General features: G+C 34.3%; 1 protein-coding gene and 1 long non-coding RNA gene across 2 annotated transcripts; one reads left to right on the plus strand and one right to left on the minus strand.

The window, feature by feature from the left end:
- The first annotated feature begins 501 nt into the window (after window positions 1-501).
- On the plus strand, window positions 502-9,154 carry LOC106056095 (uncharacterized). Its single transcript, XM_013212684.2, has 7 exons — window positions 502-699; window positions 828-926; window positions 3,264-3,384; window positions 5,438-5,521; window positions 6,641-7,135; window positions 8,061-8,726; window positions 8,770-9,154. The coding sequence occupies exons 2-6, from the start codon at window positions 828-830 to the stop codon at window positions 8,468-8,470; spliced, it is 1,209 nt and encodes a 402-aa protein (XP_013068138.2). The 5' UTR covers window positions 502-699; the 3' UTR covers window positions 8,471-8,726; window positions 8,770-9,154.
- A 6,422-nt stretch (window positions 9,155-15,576) lies between these two features.
- On the minus strand, window positions 15,577-19,433 carry LOC129924576 (uncharacterized). Its single transcript, XR_008776558.1, has 3 exons — window positions 18,153-19,433; window positions 17,741-17,809; window positions 15,577-17,379 (listed from the first exon to the last, which is right to left on the minus strand). It is a non-coding gene; the product is annotated as an uncharacterized LOC129924576 (long non-coding RNA).
- Between the last annotated feature and the right edge of the window lie 2,528 nt (window positions 19,434-21,961).

Genomic DNA, 21,961 nt, shown 5'->3' on the forward strand with positions numbered 1-21,961 from the left:
AGAAAGCATTTTAATAGCGAAACTTTGTTTCATGGTATCATACGGACGTGAAGAGGGCGGCTTGATTCAAAGCCTTATTTTAATAGGCATGTTTCACTTCTCTTTCCATTAGGAGATATCATCTTTAGTTTTTGCTTCGAAGTCTGGTCCCAAACCTCTCACAAGACATATTTTCGCTTTGTGTATGCATGTAAAGTTCTTATCTGCTGTTAAGAAGCATGACGCGTAGGACGTAATCATCTTCTTTTTTGAAGTAACGTCTGTATTATATAAGATAAGAAGATAAGACAATTTCAATCTGAAAATTATTTAATAAGTTGTGATTGTTATAAATTGCTATTGTGTTTCTATTTTAACTTTTTATTCAAAGTAACACATTCTTCGATTTTTTGTTGTTTTTTTTACTAATGCGCCGCTAGTGTCAAGATCGCAAGGTGTGCTTTCATCTGAATGCGATCTCTAATAAAGCGTAAAATGACTAGATTGGCAACAGTTGCTTGTTAAAATATAATCAGTCACACACCTGAGCCGACCATGTGGGATAAGACAATCTTCGATTTTTAATAATGAAACTGAAAGTGAATGAAGCTAAATCACACACTTGTGTATTATTGTCCTGGCAACAGAACTAGAAATATTATCCTTTGTTAGAGACATTAGAAGATTATAAACTATGTGGAATTAAAACAACATCCAAATGTAAGTGGATCTATCTATTGATGAACTACTGAATTATTGCCCTTATTTAGTAAAAGCGTTGCTACGGCATTTTAAAAATATTCTTTTTCATGTTATTCAATGACATAAATGTGTGCATCTCTTGAAAGATGAGACCGGTACGGCAGCTGAAAATCATAACATCGCAGCTTGAACTGTTGGAAGACTTGCGAATCCAGCTGGACAGTCTTCTAGTCTACATCAACAATGTAATTATAATTCTTTTATTTAAGTTTAACAAATGTCTATAAAAACAAATAGGTGGTAGCCTAGTAATAAAACTTTTTATTGGGGGGGGGGGGGGGCGAGAAGGCTTCATTTGAAGAAACCTTGGTAACGACTAATACCATGAAATTTGAGGTTGTTGTTTTTTTTTACCTACAAATAAATGCATTAAACAACTAGTAATAATTTAAATTATGATATCCTAATTTTATAAATTATAGATGCAGTGGCGTAGCTATTGGGGGGGGGGACCAAATGTGAAAATCCCCTCTGGTCCCCGCTTGAGGACCCCCCCCCCCCAATGAGTGTCTGAAATTTGTTTTTACATTAAATGTTACGCCATATTATCTCATGTCATGATGTCGAATGTCAAAATGCAGGGGCGCCTAAAGAGGTCAAGCTCCCCGGGCCCCTAAACCCTAGCTACGCCACTGTATAGATGTTCCCTCATAGAAAACTTTGTGTCCATGAGTTACTCCACATCTTGATTACAGGCTCTTTAAAGTCATTATTATAGTTGTCCTGGCGGATTCAGGAACTCTCGACACTAGGAATGAAAGAACATTTACATGAATATCTCCTAGTATAACTAATAAGAAATGGGCTTTTATTTTTATGCCAATCTAATTGTTTTAGAATAGACTGCACTGCTATTTATGTCACACCGAAGACACGTGCCTCAAAGATTATTAAGACCTATGTATCTGTCTGAATAACTGCGTATCTCTATGGTGAACAAAAGATAGGCAGGTTAACTTGTAGACAGGGCCGGACTTACAAATTGCGGGGGGAGGCCCTTCTTCTATTTTTTTTTTACAGTAACAACTATTACTATTAATTTGATTATTATATCAACATGTATTATACAGCATGCATGGGAAGCAACTCAAACACAACAGGCGCCAGTGGGTTAATTAAATGTCACTCGCACGATACCGGATGCACTAAATGTTAATCGTTTAAAAGTCTTTAACAACAGTCATTACTTAAATGTAATTGCGGGATCCCTGCAAGGTGCCGGGCCCAATTTGGAGCAATCGGCCTAAGGCCGACCCTGCTTTGAAATACATTGAAATATTGAATTTTATGACCGATCTGAATTTGTATGTGCCATTTAAGCTGTAAGCTGTTCAATAACACCAAACAAAAAAATATTTATTAATTATAAAACTATATGACGAGAAGGACTAACTAAAGATAGTTTAATTCTAGTTGAACCTTGCTGGTATAATTCTAAAGTCTGTATTAATATTATCTTAATCTACATGTTTCGTTTTTATGCTTCAATATGCCCTTGGCCTAATTTGTTATCGACAGTCGGTTAAAATCATTTTGCCTACTTGAAAGTATGAAACAAGGAAGGCGCTTCTTTTGTATCTTAAATTGTAATGGATACTGAAACACTTGAAATTGTCCAAAGTGGGAAAACTGATATAGAGTTCCTAGTGAAACACGGTGAGACTATTGTTGGTGGAATACAGGGAATCAGTTGGTGATTTCACTTAGAAATCCTCTACTCCTTAACTCTTTCTCTCCGTAATTATTTTTCCACATTTTGAAGGAATTCTTCATTTGGCTCATTACTATCTCACTACCCTGTTATGATTGGGCTTCAATAGCTTTGTTGTTTGTTATCAGAAAATGTTGTATTTGGTATAGAATTAAAGGGGAATGCATGCTCTTTTTATATAACTCAAAGTCAAGTTTAAAAAAGAAAACATTAATTTAATTTAATAAGGTAAAAATCAACGATGGTATCGTCGATTAGGAGAGAAAGAGTTAAATTCACTGTATAAGTCTGTAGCGTAATTGGCACACAGTAGTCAACAATGTGTAGGCCTATCTCGTTAAGGCTGATTTTCAGCAACTGAAGCACTGACTAAACCTATCAAATACGCACAGGCTTTATCAAGCTTACTTCATATTATGCAAGCATCAGGGCCGGATTTAGACAGCGCAAGACTGTGAGGCCTCCCAGTGCTGTATCCTAATGGAGCATTTAAAAATATATAATTTTTTTTAACAATAGGGGGCAAATAAGAAAATAAGGTTAATGAGATAAAATTTACAAGTGCTCCATTTCTGTCTTCACACATAATAGATGTTTTCATACTTATTAATATTATGAAGTGCATTTATATTTCAGCTTGAAAAGGTTAGGTCAATGTGTAAGGGCCCCCATAAAGTCCCTCATTTTCTAAACTCCGGCACTGGTAGCGGAATTAATTGTAACTGATGATAACCAATCAAAAACACTTTATAAAAGATGAAAAGAGAAAAAAAATAGATAAAATTGCTGCTTGTATTTCTTAACATTCTAGGTTTTAAAAACAGGCGAGTCTTGGATTGAGAAAAAAGATGACACCCAAACTTTTCTGGAAGTCAACATGTTGTTGGCCAATGAAACATCCAACTGTATACAGAAGTGCCTGGACATTGCACGTAATGGTTTTAAAATAATAATTTTAGTCTATGTTTATATCTTTCTAGTAATATCAATAACGCTTGCCTTGAAGTAGATCGAATAGGGAAGAGCGATCGAATTGTTTCTTATCTTATATTATATAATATAGACGTTACTTCAAAAAAGAAGATGATTACGTCCTAGGCGTCATGCATTCAGTCATGCATATTAACCAATGACTTAAATTCTGCCAAGTCACTGGTTTTCCTGGCTAACTCAGGCAACCCATTCCATGCTCTACTAGCACTAGGGAAGAAGGAGTATTTGTACAAATTTGTCCTAGCATATGGGACGAGGAATGTGCCTTTATCTTAGTGTCTTTCAGAGTATTTTATTAAATTTTGTTTTTGTATTTGAAGATTATGGTTCAGTGTTTTATGTATAATTGCGACTTTACTTTTGTGTCTTCTGTCCTGAAGGCTTTCTAAATTCTTTTCTTCTTCTCGTTCACGCTTTCTTTGGTTGTAAAACTTTCGTTGCTTTTTTTTTTTATAAGAGTTCTTCAGCTGTCTCTTTCGGAAGCCATGTAGCAGCCAGGTTTTCTCCTCTATTCCAGTAAAAGTTATCTGTCGTCTGAACTTGTCTTTGAAATGTTTCTAGGAGCACCTCTGAGGCTGTTCTTCTCTTTAAAGCTGAAACATGGAACAAAGTGTTTTTTATAAAGACTATTCTTTCTTTATGAAGCTGAAGATCTTTTGTAAGAGCGATTAATTTGCTCTTTATAACTTGGATTGAGAAAGAATCCCGTCCCTTCAAAAAATAAAAATCCTGATTACGCAATTAGAGATACTAGAAGATTCTAATTTGGCGATACAGATCCAGACTTAGAAGCTTGATTAGCACCTAATGCGGTGCGCAAAAGTTCCTGAGCATCTATTTACTTTTTAAACTCTTTAATGAATACATGCGGTAATATCCACCGATGTACTCTGTGTCCATTATAAGAATTCGCAGGTCAAAGTCAAATTTTAATTATAATATTTTGAGAAAATATATAGGTCGAACCTGAGTTTCCCCTGTTTGGCCAATTAGTTAGTAAATTGATACTGTAATCCACTACTACTATACTAACGATCTTTTATATGAAATGGTAGAACTAATCGGGCGTTTGATTTCGTTTTAAGCTATCATATAGCACTCATAACTGTCAGGCCCTGATAAACCTTTAACATGTGTCTGAAACTACAGTCGTGCACTTCCATTGCATTGAATATAAATAACTTTGGTCTATAATGGCCTATATGATTTCACTCATTACACACATAGATTTATAATTCATTTTAAGTATGTATTGATTTTTTAAATGCTATTTTCTAAACAATCTATTCGTCGGAGAAGGAAAACTCTGCTGCTATGCAACTATACCCATATACAGTAAAGGCTTAGGGAGTCAACCCTCAGGAAATAATCTGGAGATGGGGACCCTAAGTCAGCTTGCAGCACATAGTTCTACACCCCGGCTGAGCCTGCGACACCTTTGATCCCAAACTGTATTAAAGCACTTGTTGTTCCTTTGAAAACATCAGCTGTGTGGGTAGAGGGGAACGGCCCGTGTGGGCGACATCATTGTATCTATATCTAATGCCAGGGCATTCATCCGAACCGGGCGTCCCGGGTTTTTAATCCTGGTGAAGACTGGGATTTTTAATATTGGTATCTTTAGAAGTCTTCGCGTCCATCCAGCTCTAATGGGTACCTGACAATAGTTAGGTGGGGTGGGTCGTTGTCCTGCCTACACGACACCCTTGTTAACCGTGGGCCACAGAACCAGATGAACTTAACATCATCTGCCCTATAGATCGCAAAGTCTGAAAGGGGAACACTGCTTATCTCATCTCACTTCTTTTTTGAAGTAACGTCTGTATTATATAAGATAAGATAAGATAAGATCCACTATCGCTTCGCTGCTGACGGAGGCCATACTACTATTAGGCCTACTAAGGATAAAGTCTGTCGCTCATGTTTATGTGTTAGTGCTAAACTCTCTGCTTCAGTTCAAAAATACATATTTTTTTCATACATTACTTCTAGGTGAAAATCAAGAACTGTTTCAGACAAGTTCAAGCACTGAACAAAAGTGGTTAGTCAGTAGACCTGAACAATCTATTTCTTCCGGTAGGACGTAGGTCAATAGTTAATGAACTGTTTTAATCTGTCGGCTATTGTTTATTTTTTTGTTTCATTAGTTACCTAAAAGTCTTTTTTTTTTCATCATAAATGGAGTGATTAGTTAATTCTTATGTAAATGTAATGAAAAATTATTATGTTTAAGTTATTGATACACTCATCTTCTCATGTTTCGAAAAGAGGCGGCCATAGGGGTGGAGAGTGGTGCAACCGCCCCAGGCCTTGCGCTTTAGGTGGGCTCCACGATAGAGAGAATCTTTTATCACTGTCAGTTCATTATACAACTATTCATGGCCCAGGTCCACGAGCACTGCTAAGGCTGCACATTCGACAGGTCACGGTTAAGGCCGCCTCTCTTTCGAATGCCCCATTTCCGACATTTATATGGTTAGATCTTGTTCTCTCTTCTGTCCGCTCAACGAAATTTTTGGTGTCTTTTTCTATTTCGCTTCCAACAGTTAGCTCGCACTTTCTTTACAGTCAAAAGGTGGAAGGAATGTGGTCAAAACCCAGAAGTCTCAAGCGAAAAATGGAATTATTTCAAGTTAGAATTTCGCACATAGTAGTTAAGCTGGATAGCAAAGTTGAAAATTCAATCCCCAAACCGGCCAATTTTTTTTTTTTGTTTGATTGAGGCCACTTGATCTATAATATATGAACATAAGTAGGACAGTGGCGTAGCTATGTTGGGGGAGGAGGGGGGAGAATTTTTTTTCGACATGTATTCAAATCTACAATAAAACATAAAATTTTTCAACACCTTTTTTTTCTGAATGCACTAACTCTGTCTGTCTATGTGTCTGTCTGGCTAAAAGTTTGTACACGTTATTTCTCCGACACCCAATCTCGGATCAATATGACATTTTGCACAATTATTTCTTTTACCGGTACCTGACAACACAAGAATCGATTTAAAAAAAACAAAAAACTATTAGTTAATAAACTAGACTGAAGTGGTGGTACAAGCTGAATTATTCCCCTTTATAGATTGTCGTCTGAGGCGTATTACAAATTACATGACTGATCCAAAGTAATTGATACACTTATTATAAGCTTTTTTTTTAAAAAAAGTATTTTAGATTAAATTTTTTTTTTTTGTAATTGCAGACGACAGTATGTTACAAAGTTCGATTGTCCATAACGATGAAATTGAGAAATCAATATCGTCCATTAAATCGATTAGCAAAAGTAATGAAGAGAATTGTGCAACATTATTACGATACTACGACACACTCAACAATTTAACCAACGCGCAGTCTGAGAAAATGCAAATCATGGATCAGCAACTGAAGGAGCAGACGAAACAATTCGAAGCGATGCGCAGACAACAAGATGAAACAGAGAAAAGTTACCGCCAAAAACTAGACGAAGTCAGATCAGATTTGATCGCTGTAAGAGCAGCGCAGAGTTCGAAGATATCTTATACACAAAGCGGAGCTTCCTCCAAAGCTAAGGATACAGCTAAGCGGGGAAATATCTTAGAAGATTTAGATGATGTTGAATTTGATGACCTCTTTCCTCCTGAAACACCTACAAGTGAGAAAAAAAATGACTGCGATGTAGGCGTATTTGAAGGAAGACTTGCATTACTTGAACGCAATAGTAAGTAGAACTTATACATTACAGTCGTTCCTTTAAAATAGATAATTACGTCCTAGACGTGTTAATCTAGTTGTGCTCTGCTAAGTCATTGTTTGGCTGAAGCAAGTTCTAATACAGGGGCTCTCAACCTGTGGATCGATTGGGGTCGATTGACGATTTGCCAGGGGTCGGCTAAGACCATCGAAAATATGTATTGTTATTGCCTATTCTTCTATTGCTGTATGTGTGTGTGTGGGCGGGGGGGGTGTCGCGGCAGAGTGGGGGATTGTAAAAATGGGTCGCCGAGCATAAAAGGTTGAGAACCGCTGTTCTAATAGAACTAAGGAAGAATAAGCACCTTGTACGAATTAGTCCTAGGGAAAAAGAATTGTGCCTTTAGTGAGATCTATTAGTATTATAAAATAGATCAAACAATATCTAGCAAAGTAACAATAGGCTACAATGGACAAAAGTAGATCTATTATTATGATAGACAGGGTCGGCCTTTGTTGAATGGATGCTTCTCTTATAATTCTTATTTAATTACAACTATTACTATTAATTGGATCATTACATCAGAATGTATTGTATAATATGCATAGGAAGCAACTCAAAGGCAATAGGCACTATCGTTAGAGTAGGCCCCTACACTGACCTTCGACGTCGCAACCTGTGGGCAGTTTAGACTAATAGCTCTTTACCACGCCACGCGCGTGACGTCAGACCTGTGACGTGGCAACAATCTATTGGTCTCCACTGCCCACAGGTTGGGACGTCGTACGTCTTTGTCGACGCTTCCTATAACGAATTGCCTGAGCCCCAGCCTGTGCGCATTGTCTCAAAATATTGGCACTTACATAGTAGACTGCTGAGTATAGTTAGATTGTTGTAAATCTTGTAATATTCATCTTAACAGTGTACTATGATTTTCTTTGACAATGTGCAGGGTCTCCAGTTGCCGTCGATGTTTCAGTGGACGAATTGATAGAGAGAAACATTAAACAAGGAGAGATACTGAAATGTTTCAACTCCGTGCTCTTCAACAAAGGAAACAATTATAACCTCACGACCGGAATATTCACAGCGCCGTTTTCTGGTCTCTACATGTGCAGTCTCTTTATAGACATAAACCAACTTCAGGACTTGCAGTTTTGTGTTTGTCGCAAAGCGGCGAATGGCAGTGAAAGTGTGGTGGTCACTACCCATGCCAACAAGAAAAATTCAACGTTTTGCGACATCGGTCTAGTTGATTTGAAGCCCAGTGATAAGCTGTACGTCAAAGCCATGAGTGATTGTGTAAGAATACAATTCAACTTCTATTCTCATTTCATGTGTATTCTATTGAATAAATATTAATTCGTTGCTATGTAATTGGAATCAAATTGGAATTACCTATAACTGACATCATTTCTACTCTTTCATTATATTATATATATATATATATATATATATATATATATATATAGAGAGAGAGAGAGAGAGAGATAGATAGATAGATAGATAGATAGATAGATAGATAGATAGATAGATAGATAGATAGATAGATAGATAGATAGATAGATAGATAGATAGATAGATAGATAGATAGATAGATAGATAGATAGAGATGTAGGTCTACATAATGTTGTATATTTTTAAGATAGATAGAGATATAGGTCTACATAATATTGTATATTTTTAATTTTTAGTTATCTTGAGTGTATAGACTATTTCAAGAAGAAAACATCTGTTTGTTAAGTTAGGATGCTTTAAAAAAAAACATAGCTTATCGACACGGGCTTTAGTTTTTAATATTTCCAGTACATTGGCTTTGTTGATATTGCTGCTGTGTTTAGAGATAGAGCTTTTGATTAAGATAGGCCGTGGTTTTCCTCTAATACATATCCTACTTGCTCCTTTGAGTCTGGTGCCCTGCTCATTGTAGGCCTTTATGTCATCAGCAAATTTTTAACGCACATTGAAGTTGTTATAGATTGTAAACCCCAAATAACTTGTCATAACTAAATACCTAATATAATTAAAATGTGTGTGCTTTTTTTTTATCAAAACTCTGTTTTTTTTTCATTGTCCTTTTTAATTAACTTTTATTTATTTATTTTTTATTAAAAAGTCATTGATTACAATCAGTGGCCAACGTGGCAGAAAATAAAATATATTTGCGCATGTTAGTTTGAGAAAGTGGCATGGGAGAGTGGAATGTTGAGAATGAAGTCAAATGTACTTACTAGGAAATAATTTAACCAGATGTAGCCTACCGTTTGGAACTGCACCAAAATTGAGTGACAATTGCAGAGTGGAATAATGCGAAAAACTGGCCAGTGTTTGAAGTTTTAAATACCCGTGAGCTATTGTTTCAGATGAAGAAACTAAACCTGAGCTACTTGCTAGAATTTCACCGTCCACAGCAGCTTTTGCGGAGCTCAGGACAATCCACAATAAGAAAGGAATAGCTCGGATTAAAGTCTGCCTGATCCCTGATGCGCTTACTGGTCATGGCGACATTCTTATATGCTTTCGAATCTGAGACGCTAACTGCAGAATTAGAGAGAATGATGCTATATTCATAGACCGCATCTCAAATTAGGAAATTCGAAACAGGATCACAACGGCAATCCCCTATTGATGACCTGCTGAACATCACAATATTCACCAACGCTCTAACAGACTATGGGAGAGGTGAAGGTGTAAAAGTGTAGAGTGGAGACCTAGTCAAAAAAAAAAAGTTCGCATATTTAATTTAAAATACGAAAGGCCAAAAGAGGCTGTAGAAAGTAATCTATTTTTCTAGCACTCATAAAAATATGGTAACGTCGAATTTTAAAAGCGCTTTTAGCTTAGAGATCTAAACGTGACATCCAGACTAACAGAGTATGCCTTACACAAAACTATAGCTGCTTTCACAATTTGGGGGTATCGGACAAAAAGATTTTAGATCTTATCATCTTGATACCCAAATATGTAAGGTGGTATATATTCTTCTTATCTTATAGATTACAGACGTTACTTCAAAAAGAGAAGACAATTAGATCTACGCATTTCATGTTTCAATCTCGTCACAGTGGCGCGAAGGGATTCAATGAACCCGGGCCCACGACCATTGGGAGCCCTCAGTCTGTGGCGTAGTGACCATGGGGTTTGTTGCATTCGGGCCCATGACTCAGAACAGGTTGGACCCCACACTTGGGATGAGACCAAAGTGGAAAAGATAATTGCACTTTTATTAAGCCTATTTGCTAACGGATGGGATTGCTTTAATGTAATGAACTGCTTTCATCAGGTTAATTGTACTGGTTGCTAGCCCTAATAAGTCATGCGTTTCTGAAGACTGTTGTGGCCAGATCGTTTCATTCTTTTTTTGTCCCTGTATGTTAATTAAACCATTGATAATATTACAGGTATCAGGGATGGGGGAGAATTTGGCTGAGAAAATATGGATGCATTGCACAGAAAAAAGAGGGGGAGTCAATGGTCTAGATTCTAGATCTATATTTATAACCCTGGTGGTTAAGAATTAAAATTTGGGGACATAGCTGCTAATTAGGCCTATTCAACTTTTTCAAAACTCAATCTGTTTCAATTTTTTTTCTGCATAAAGTAAACCTTAAGATATCTTTTTGATACTTGTAACAAAGCAAGTTAATTGAAAAATAATTTGAGGGTGTAAAAAGAGGAGGTGAGGTGCGGAAAAGCAATTTAACAAGCCTACCACTAACAACCGCGAAGAGAAAATTTAAGATGCAGAGAAAACTTTCAAAATCAACATATTGTTACAAATGAACAGTGATAGGTAGAGATCAACGTATGACCCCGGCGAGATGACACAGCAGCGAGTGTTCTCTGGAATCTACATGTACAAACAAAGACAGGATGTGACGTGTCCTCACGTGTTGTTCCAGGGGACGAACAGATCTAAGTAGGGGGACAGTTACTAATGAACAGTGACAGATAGAGGTCACTACGTGTGACCCCGACTTGATGACACTGCAGCGAGTGTTCTCTGGAATCTACATGTATAAATAAAGACAGGATGTGACGTTTCCTCACGTGTTATTCTAGAAGATACAAGCAGTGTTTGTGCAACTTTGGAGAAGCGATTAGGGACTCTATATAAGCCAGAAAGTTAATGTGAAAGTCAGTCGTGAGTGAGTCGTCGGTACTGGTGTCTACTGTGCGAGACAGTAGAAGAGAGATGTGTACGACTCGATGCAAGTTAACTAGGGTAGAGTTAACTGGAGTGGACTACTGTCGTTAAAGTCTATACAGCGAACTACAGTGGACTTGAGCCGTTACAGTCGATGTAAGACGTGTACGGCTCTGATTCGGTAGACTTGAGTACGACTTGGTTCAGCTTTGGGAGACCTGGAGCGACACTGAGAAGTGTGTCGTTGGTCTGTTCTGTGGAATGCGGCTCGATGCAAGTTGAGAAATGAATTGCAACGAAGTAAAGAGATGAATTGCAACGAAGTATAGCTAACTGTAAACTGACAGATATTGTACAGTCTTCTACGCTTTTCTACATGTTACAGTAACAAATTGTTAGAGTTAATAGACAATAAAGTTATATGAAGCTGAAAGTTTAGTCGTCAAGTTCTTTACAGTGTTTTTATTTGTGTGCCTACTAATACATTTAGCCAGAAGATTCTGAAATACGTAACAATATTTTACTTTATAATTATCAATGTTATTGTTTCTCAAATACTTGACAGATTTCATGTGCATAGAAAAAAAATGTCATGTTGTCATGATGCCACCATTCTTCTAGTCTCATCTGACCTGTCAAGAACTTGATATCAGCTCTTGATGGCTATACGTCTAGGATGATTCTTACTGATGTAATTTAACTAATAAAATACACACATCACAGATGACTATGGATTAAAGACCACAATATTCAATAATGATATAAATCATGATCTCTGGACACAAATTTGCATACGAAAAATAAATATTTAATTAACAACTATAGTTACATATAATACGACAGTATAATATTGAAAAAAAAAAAGAAGTTATTAATTAAAATACTATTATAAAGTTTAAATCATGTGATTCTAGAATTAAAATTTAATAATCATATAGACATTGATGCTTGGCTGTAGGTCACGATGAACTTTCCATTTCTCTTGTCTCTCTCTCTCTGTCTTTGCTATCGGTGTCTTGTATCTCCTTTATGATGGTAAAATCACAAAATCCTGACACAAAGGGTGATTCTTTATTTCGAGGATCTTGTTAGCTTTTTTATAGATGTTTGCCTCAAACAACAGCCCAAATGGGGTTTGTTTCTTGCCAATGATTTTACCAGCAGCATTTAGGATTCTATAAAGTTTATTTTTATTTTTAATGCTCAGATTGCCATACCAGGCAGTGATATTGAAACTTAAAATATTGCAGAAGTGCGCGTGATAAAACATAGCCAAGGCCTTTTCGCTAACATTAAACGAGGACAGTTTTCTTAGTAATCGTAATCTTTTGCTGCCCTTTTTTGCAGATATAATCAGTATTTGCAGTAGAATTTAGTTTAGATGCACTGGTTTCTGACTATGTCTACTTAGAAGGTTAGAAAAATGCAGTTGTAGGAAATAAATGTCAGATTTATTTACTGTTAAGTAATGGGCGTAGAACTATACTCACTTTTTTTTTGTCACACACAGTGGCGTAGCTAAGGGGGGATGGGGGGGAATTCTTATTCAACATTTATGGATTAAATTTATAACAAAGACTAAACCTAGATCTAGGTCTATCAGTACGTTGACTTTGTTGACATTTTTAACTATTTTTTTCCAAAGAGATCAAAGTTGTTGTTTTTTAAGTTAGTTTTACATTTTAAAATGCAAAACTTTAATAGATTTGTTGCCGATTTATTTTCCTTTTAAAAGAGATCAGACATGTGCTTGCAGCAAGAACTAAGAATATTTCTCTCTTTGTTGCCACGAATAAAACTGTATGATATACAGCGATTTCCAGGTATCTTGTTACCTTTACTAATAATAGATTTAAATGGCGAGTATTTTAAGGTTACGCTAATTAACATTGAAGCTAAATTTACAGAATCGGGTATAACAGATCCAATAGTTATTCCATGGAACTATACTAATGGAACACCAGCTTCGAGTTTTTTACAAAGCCAAAGAGAGTCGAAGTGCCGTCGCGCATCATTTTTGCGCATGGTGCAATGTGGAGAAATCCATGATGATGCCAAAGAAGAGATTTACTCCGTCAGTCCCTTGCAATGGGTGTAAAACTTTCGTACGCTCTATTTGATTAGATGTGTAAAAACTTCATCCATTTTCTGACTATCTGATATAATAGATAAAATTTTCCCGAATAAGAGATCGTCACAAAAGTTATTTTTTTCGACCACCCTATAAAATGCCACATTTTTTCAAAAAAATAGAATCTAAATTCCGAAAATACAATCTTTCAGTGTTTCTGTGTTTGGTTTATTTACACTAAATCTGGATGAAGACCTGTCTACCGTTCCTCTAAATGCGTATTTGTTACGATATACTAAATTGCACGAAATAAAAATAAAAATAGGAGGCCTAATACAGTTTTGACACTCCAAGCTACGCATTTCTAATCGTTTTTTTAATTATTATTATCGAAAGGACTAGGCTATAGGCATACACGTCTCGTGGGAAACAAAGAAAAAGTTCATCTCGGTAATATTGTAGCCTAAATAAAATGACAAAAAAAACAAAACAACTATAGCCTAATCTAAAATGAAATAGATCTATAGCTAGATTTTCTTGGACGAATGATACAAAATAAGTATAAATAATAAGTCACAGTCATATGAATCTGATAGATCTAAAACAAATACTGATAGTCATTCATTAATTAATTATTAGAATTACTGGACTACAAACTGGGTATTTTTATTGCCAAAATACAATGTATTTTATGTGCATTTATTAAAAACAACAACCAAAAATTAAGCGTTCGACGCAACTAGATCTAATATTAATAATACAGATTCTGGTTCTAGATCCAGAAAGCTACTTCTCTAATTCAGTTTTCTAGTTTAATTCTAGTTAGATCTAGATGTCTAGACCAGTAGATCTAAATCTAGCCAGGGTTTTTGTCATGGAATAGATCTATAAACCTGCAGCCGCCTACTGATCACGATATGACAGATACTATTGATGAGATACTCTCTCTACTTCTATATTATATAATATAATATATATAGATCTACATCTAGATCTAGTAATCTAGTAGATCACAGTAAAACTCAATGTGTACTTCCGACTTTAGCTCAACAAGTCTACTCCAAAGTATACTAGTAAAGTCACAAAGTGTAAAGGATAATTATATATTCAAATACAAAATTTATAGGCCTAAATGAATCCAATAATCAGTCACTGATTTGACTAATCTAAATTGTTATTTTTTAAATGGCAAGTGTTATTGATGACTTCTGACTTGTAAACGAGTTGCAGAGATTCTAGCTTTTATTTTGATGACATGTTACGATATATCAATGATATTTAGATAAATGCAAGTACCTAGAAGAACAGAGAGAAGGACCATTTAATATAAGGCAAAGAAGTAAGATGTTTATAATCCATCAAACTCACAGAGGACTTGTGTCAGCATTTCATGCATTTACAGAAGCTACAAACTATGCTACAAAAATGATAGGCTTGTCTTTGATTCCTAAGACTTATGAGGAATGCTGTTTCCAGAGGCTACTCAGCCCCAGCTGTGACCTACATATTATGCCACACTGAGCACAGGCATAACCATTTTCCACCTGTGGTAGATTCAGTTTTTTTTTTTTTTGCCATCTACCCTCAGCAATTAATTTTCATTGTTGTATACCACACCTTTGTAAGTGACCTCCTGCTGTCTCGTTCTGAAGCTGTATGCAACCAGGTGCTCTCTTATTCTATGTCAGTTAAAGTAAGTTGGCGCCTAAGCATTTCTGTGGTACCTCTTTACGTGCATATGACATGTTAGGCAAATGGTTTAGCCTATCGGAATGCCATTTCGGAAAGTATAGGTGCTTAAAATGAAACTCCAAATATCTGGACTTCCAGTTACCAAGAAAATAAACTTAGGATTCAAAGAGACGACACTGGCATTTCAGCTAAGACGATCAGTGAAATTAATAGCAACTTTAATTGCAGTCCACCAAACAAGATAAAAAAAAACAACAAGTGTGGCTTCAATAGCATTGATGATATTTAGTTTACTTTTATCTCATTTACTAGTATTACTATTTCATTGACTATGGTTTTTTATTGTCAAATAGGCATAAGTACATGTAGTAGTTCCTGCAATTTGATGAAAAATAATAATTAAATTGTGTTTAGTCTATATACAAATGTTTGTAAGAGATCACAGCTTAGCTTAATTTACTTAATATTTTAAAACTATGATTTTGTGTTCTGACTGCAAAGTTGGAAATTCTGTTCTGATGAAAAAAAATTATTAAACTAAAGTAGATGTTTATGGTTCTTTTGTATTTATTTTTAAATTATTTATTCATTAAAAATTAATTGCTCATTAACATTTACTTGAAGTAAAGATCAAAAACACAAATTCAATACATGATCAGCTCCCAATTCAAGCAGATCACAGCCCATCACTTAAATGTATTTACTGTCAATTCTACAGACTATTCATTTCAAAATGTTGCTTTAAATTGTTATATGACAAAATCAAAGTACTGGTACCTCACATTGATGTAGGACTAAAGCAGCTGAAATAATGACAAATTTTCATTCACTAACTTGTACTGTCATTTATTATCAGACGTGTTAAAACTAATGACCTGTATATATAATTGATTAAGCAGGAGCATCAACAAATCTTGAACAATAATTGTTTACAGAAAAACTTTATTCTTATCCAAACAATATACATTTACAATGTATTTAAACAAGTTAATTTATACAAATCTGTATGGCCTAAAGATTATGGTGTATTTTGAGCATTGTGTGAATACCAAGTTACATTATTACATGAAAATAGTGTACTCATTTTTTAAATATTCTGGGTAATAAAAATTAACAACTAATATGATACAATAAAATTGAAGCATTAGTCAAATAAAAAAAAAAAATTCACTCAAGATCTATGTGAACTCTATGCTTGAAAAAAATCATTTTGAAATTAATTTAAAAAAAAAAAAAATTATGGTTCTTTAGTCAATGGAATGATAGCAGCAATTATTTAACAATTTCATGATTATCCATTCATCTCAATATACTTATAACGGAAAAATAATTCATAAGGTTTAGATACAACCATTTGAAATAATGATTATAATTTTTTTCTTAATTTGCTTAATTCAAATCTAATATAAACAAGATTTCCTCTGTCAAGAAACTTATGAGGGAACAACATGCATGTTCTTCTCAGTAAGTTTTGCAAAGGGAATTAAGAATATATGATGTTGCTTTTTTTTGCCAACATTTTAAACCTTCGCACCAGGTTTTAGTTTTAAGGAGAATGCACCATATTTTATGTTTACTTTTGATAGATTCTTATTTTAATTTTAAAAAAGTAAAATTTCCCTTACATATCTTGCAATCTATGGGGCAGATGATATAAAGTTTATCAGTTTCTGTGCCCCATGGTTAGCGAGGGTGTCATGTACCCAGCACAACAACCAACCACCTTTTGAAAAAATATCCCATTTCAGACGTCACAATCTATAGGGCAGATGATGTTAAGGTCATTTGATTCTTTGGCCAGTGCATCATGTGGCCAGCACAACAACCAACCATCTTTACTTTCCAAAACAAAAGTCAGCTACCCATTAGAGTTAGGTGGACTCAGGGGCACCCAAAAATCTAAAAATTTTTAATCCGAGTCTTCACAGAGATTCAAACCCATGACTTAACCATTCAGCCATGGATCCCCAAACTGCCTTTACTTATTCCTTACTATTGCCATGTATCCCTAGCCTTTTGAATTCTGAAATTGAAAATCCCAGTCTTAATTGAACCCAGGAACCCTCAGTTCAGAAGCCAAGTGCTTTACCACTCATTCACTGCACTCCCTATTGTTTTAATGGGGCTCAGATTAATAGTTTTCAAGTACAATATCAAACAGATTTAAAGAAATACTAAATCCAAACCTGTTGGCTGAATGACAGGATATACATAAATATGTATAGAGCTTACAGTATAATATATATATCTTAAATTAAAATTGGTCCAAGACTTTTATTTTGCAACATGATGGGATTTTCCTTTCTGGTGGTGCTATGCAGGAGTCCAAGAATCTCATCTTTTCTCATAACAGAAAGTTATCTAGTTATAAAAATAAATAAAAGGATTTTAAAAAAAATAAAAATATGTGTGACATATGTGTTGACCATGCTAAACGTATATATGTTATTAAGTATAATTATATAATTTTGCTATTCTAAAAATAGTCTGTACCTAAAAGGAGCTACTGTGTTAATGTGTAGACATGGCCCTGACCTTAATAGTTATGAATTATTACTAAAGGTGAAGGCAGATATTCAGTTAATTTGATGGACATTGCACTCATCTAAAAGCAACTATAACATATATTATGATTTACATTTTCATGGAAAACTAGTTTTTCAAAAATACAAGTACTTCAGCTTATGAGAAAAGTGCATAGGGAAAAATTGCAGTACCTTACCTTTAAGAGGTGCAACCAATCATTGACTTGTCAGGAATGCATGCCTTTTTCTTGCATTTCCAAACATAACTGTAATTATACAATTAGGCATAATGGCTAATTTCTTTTGAAAACATTAAAATTAAAAAATAATATTATTAAATTGAATACATTGTTGTATCAAACATACAAATTATCAGACATAATTTTGCCTAATTTCATCTAACAGTTTATTGTAAAGGAATGGCCTGCACAACAGCCAAGTATATTAGGCATTCATGAAAGATGAATTTGCTTAAGAGTGTTATAAAAAAAAAACTAGAGAAAAATGTTAAATTCCATCCCTGATATTTGGATGTTGCTTGACCATGAAAATCACACTTCATAAAACATCTTTTAGATAACTAAAATAAAAATTTTATATAGTACTTACAATAAATATTGAATGGATGCCAATATTATTAATGTCTGCCCAGAGAGTAGAAATAGTATAAGTATGATCCTTGAGCCATTCTGGTACATCATCAGAACTGGTTGGCATGGTTCTACTTGTTAATAACTGAAACATTACAAACATTTTTTTAAATTTATAATTTATCACAGACTAGAATAGAAATGTTGCCAGGAAAAATACCAATGGTTAGAATGCACCTGATGATACTTTTGTAGCCTTAAAATACACCAAAACTTCATTCATTAAATCTGATAAGAAACATATATGTATCACACAAGTCCAAGTTGATCAGTGTCATAGCAAATAATTAACTAGATATGAGAGTTTTATATTAAAGTGCTGAATTTCAGGGGATAGATCCAACTTGACACCACATCATTTATTATTTCATGAACTCATGGGTCTGGGCATGGCATGGAATGGGAACTATTATTTAATGTATGGGGTGTAGGTGAGGCATGGATTATAAATTGTCTTGTATAGATTAGATTGGGTAAAACTTCCCATCGAAGGTAACTTTTACTGATAGATCTGGATCAATTATAAATTTATGGGATCTAGGCCTGCATAAATTTTATCTTTTATTTATATATTTTATGTACATAAATAACTAGTCTAGATTCTATAATTATATCTTAATAATAATTTTTGTAGATGTCATATAATATCTAAAATATTAAGTATAGATCAGTAGATTTAGAATTTTAGCTAGTAAATATTTTTATATTCCAAATCTAAACTGGATCTATATATTGTATATCTATCTAGAATTTAGATCAGTAGATTTAGTATTTTAGCTAGTAAAATACTTTTATATTCTAAATCTAAACTGGATCTAGATCTAATTATTCTAGAAGCTTAGATCTAGAAGACTAGTTGTCAAGATTTGACTACACTATGGCTAAGGCTAATGCACTAGCTAAGTAGGCCTACTAGATAGATCAAGAGACAGAGTACTAATAGTAATAGACTCTTGCCTCGTTGGGCCTCTCAAATCAGCTACAGACTTTAGAGACAATTTAGGAAGGTGAATTTCGATCCAATTCCAAGATCTACAAACTACAGGTTAGAGTCTAGCTAGAGATGCTAGATCTAGTCTAGAAGGCTGATCAATTAAAAATAAAATCAATCATTTCTAAAGTTTGTAAAATTATATTTTATAGATCTAATCTATCTATTTATAATATAGAAATCTATGTCTACTATTTTAATATTTAAAATGATATGGCTGATGATATTAATTATTTTAATAGAGACATTGACATACTAGTCTAGATTATTATTCGAGATGATGATGATGATAATCAACTGGTAGAGCTATAAGTCAGTATAAACTATAATATAATCACTGCATCTGTTTCATTCACTGTCTGAATCAATAATCATGTGATGTGAAAGTGAAGTCTAGATTTAGATCTAGAGGTCTAGATTAGATAGAATTGATAGATTATAAATCTACTTTCTACTATTAAAAAGTATTATTATTATAGATCTACATCTACTAATATTAGTACAGGTACTAGAATCTAGATCTACAGGAAATACACTATTGATTATAGTGACTATAATTACCGTCACTACAATAATACTAGTAATACAGTTACAGTATAATACACTTATACAGTCTATAGACTATAGTCATGATCGATAGATCTAGAGTTCTAGACGTAGACTAGATCTATAAACATTCATATTGACCTCATGTATGGTCTAGATCTAGAGAAAATAGAGTGGAAATCATGACTTTATTAGATCTGTTGAGTTTTTTTTTTTTAAATATCTTTTAAATAGATCTAGAACCATAGTCTAAGTCTGGGTGTTGTAGATCTAGATTATTCTAGATATAAGAGATCTATAGATAAGTTCGGTTTTTTTAAAATGCGCATTCGAAATTTAAAATACCCAGATTTAAGTATTAATATACCCATATTGGTAGGGCCGCGTTAATCATTTATTAGATCTATTAAAGCATGTCTATATAAAAGATATTATTATTAAAAAATATATTATTATAAAAGATATAGTTGTGAATATTTACTAAAAAAAAAATAAAATAATGAATTTTTTACTTTTGCCAATTAACACTCTGGCTGGCAAAAAGGATGACTCCTCAATACTGTGAAAAGACGATAACTGCATGAGTTGGTTTGGAATTGTATTTTGTAAGACTAACTTTAAAAAAAAATCCTTTAAGAGAATAAACGAAAAAAGGTTTGTCAGAAGAAAAGCTGGCTGGACTACGCAAATAATGGACCAGCCTCTCTCTCTTGTTAAGAACATTGGTGACAGGAAAAGTGGAGGATTTAGTTACGCGGGACAGATGATAATGATTTCATGTACATAAAAATAAATCCAGATTTTGTGTAAAATACCCAAATGTGAATGTACTGAAAACAGCTATTTTAATGGGGTGGCCTTAAAAAAATAACTTTTGTGACGATCCCTTATTCAGGAAAATTTTATAAATTACAAAACATTGTGAGAAAATGGATGAAGTTTTTAGAGATCTAATAAAATAAAGCGTAGGAAAGTTTTACTCTCATTGAAGGTCAGTCCAAGTGACTGGAGGAGTAAATTTCTTCTTTTGCATCCTCCTGAATTTCTCCATATTGCACCATGCGTGAAAATGATGCGCGACGGCACTCCCCTAGTAAAAACTAGGAGCTGTTGTTCCATTAGTATAGTTCCATGGTTATTCTTAATAATGCTAGAATTGTCCTTTATTCGGGTTTGGCTTCTATAATTTCAGAATTAAACTTCACACTCGAGTTATTACCCCTTCTATTCATCTTTCCTCAATCCAATGGAGATACGTTTTTCTAAATTAAAATAGCAAAACAAAAAAAACTGTTCTTATAGAGTGATAAAAGGGAATTGCAAGGGTGGGAAAATAAATCAAAAAACCTAAATGTAGAAAATAAATCAAAAAACCTAAATGTATGTCTTTTTGTCACTCTCTTAACCTGGCAGCTTTTCATTCTTCCAACAATTGTCACCTTTTTTGGATCTGTACATGAATTGTTCAACTTTTTTTTCCCAAATTAACCCCTTAGAGATGGGCCAAACTGAAAGAAGATGAAGCCGGGATTTAAAAAAAAAAAAAAAGAGTAATACAAGAGAAGAAGCTACGTCGGCAGTTTCCTTGCATCTCGACAAAATCATCATACTGTTGAAGAACCTTTTTGAATAAACAACTGAAAGAATGGACACTAGAAGCAGTGCACAGAAGCTGTTCTGTTATCACAGATAGATATTAACATTAACATACTGTAGATAATCAAAGTAGACATAGAAGACTCTCTTTTTATTTCCGTCAAATCCTTTTGCTTTCGCACAAAACATAAACAACTAACAATGACGTAATATTATATAATATTAGCACATCCTTCCTTTTGAAGTTATTATCACATCCTTCCTTTTAAAGTTCTTAAGACTAATATCTACTAGGAACTTTAACAATTCGACCACTTCTGGTTGTCTTGACTGGCACAACAAGTTCTCTAGACGTTGGTCTATAACTGCCTGTTTCGTTTGTTCCAACAGTTTGCTGTTCATTGTCTTCATCGGTATCATAGTACCCAGAGATGTCTTCATCGAAACTCTTGTTCAAAAAGCGTTGATGTCTTCTGTATGTTTATCCATCGTTTGTCTTTATGATGTAAGATCTGGGTGATTAATGTTTTTTTTTTATGACAACTGCTTTCTGCCATGTTTGTCCTAGACGAACTCTCACTTTATCTTCGACAGAGTAATCTTTAGGTAGTCTTGCTTTTGCATCGTATTTCACT

The sequence above is a fragment of the Biomphalaria glabrata genome, chromosome 1, assembly GCF_947242115.1.
Source record: "Biomphalaria glabrata chromosome 1, xgBioGlab47.1, whole genome shotgun sequence".
NCBI lineage: Eukaryota > Metazoa > Mollusca > Gastropoda > Planorbidae > Biomphalaria > Biomphalaria glabrata.

Excerpts from the sequence above, each read along its gene's own strand:
- LOC106056095 (XM_013212684.2), top strand. The coding sequence starts at position 828 with ATGAGACCGGTACGGCAGCTGAAAATCATAACATCGCAGCTTGAACTG. Across the intron at positions 927-3,263 it reads TTCTAGTCTACATCAACAAT|GTTTTAAAAACAGGCGAGTC; the intron begins GTAATTATAATT and ends TTAACATTCTAG. Across the intron at positions 7,136-8,060 it reads TGCATTACTTGAACGCAATA|GGTCTCCAGTTGCCGTCGAT; the intron begins GTAAGTAGAACT and ends GACAATGTGCAG.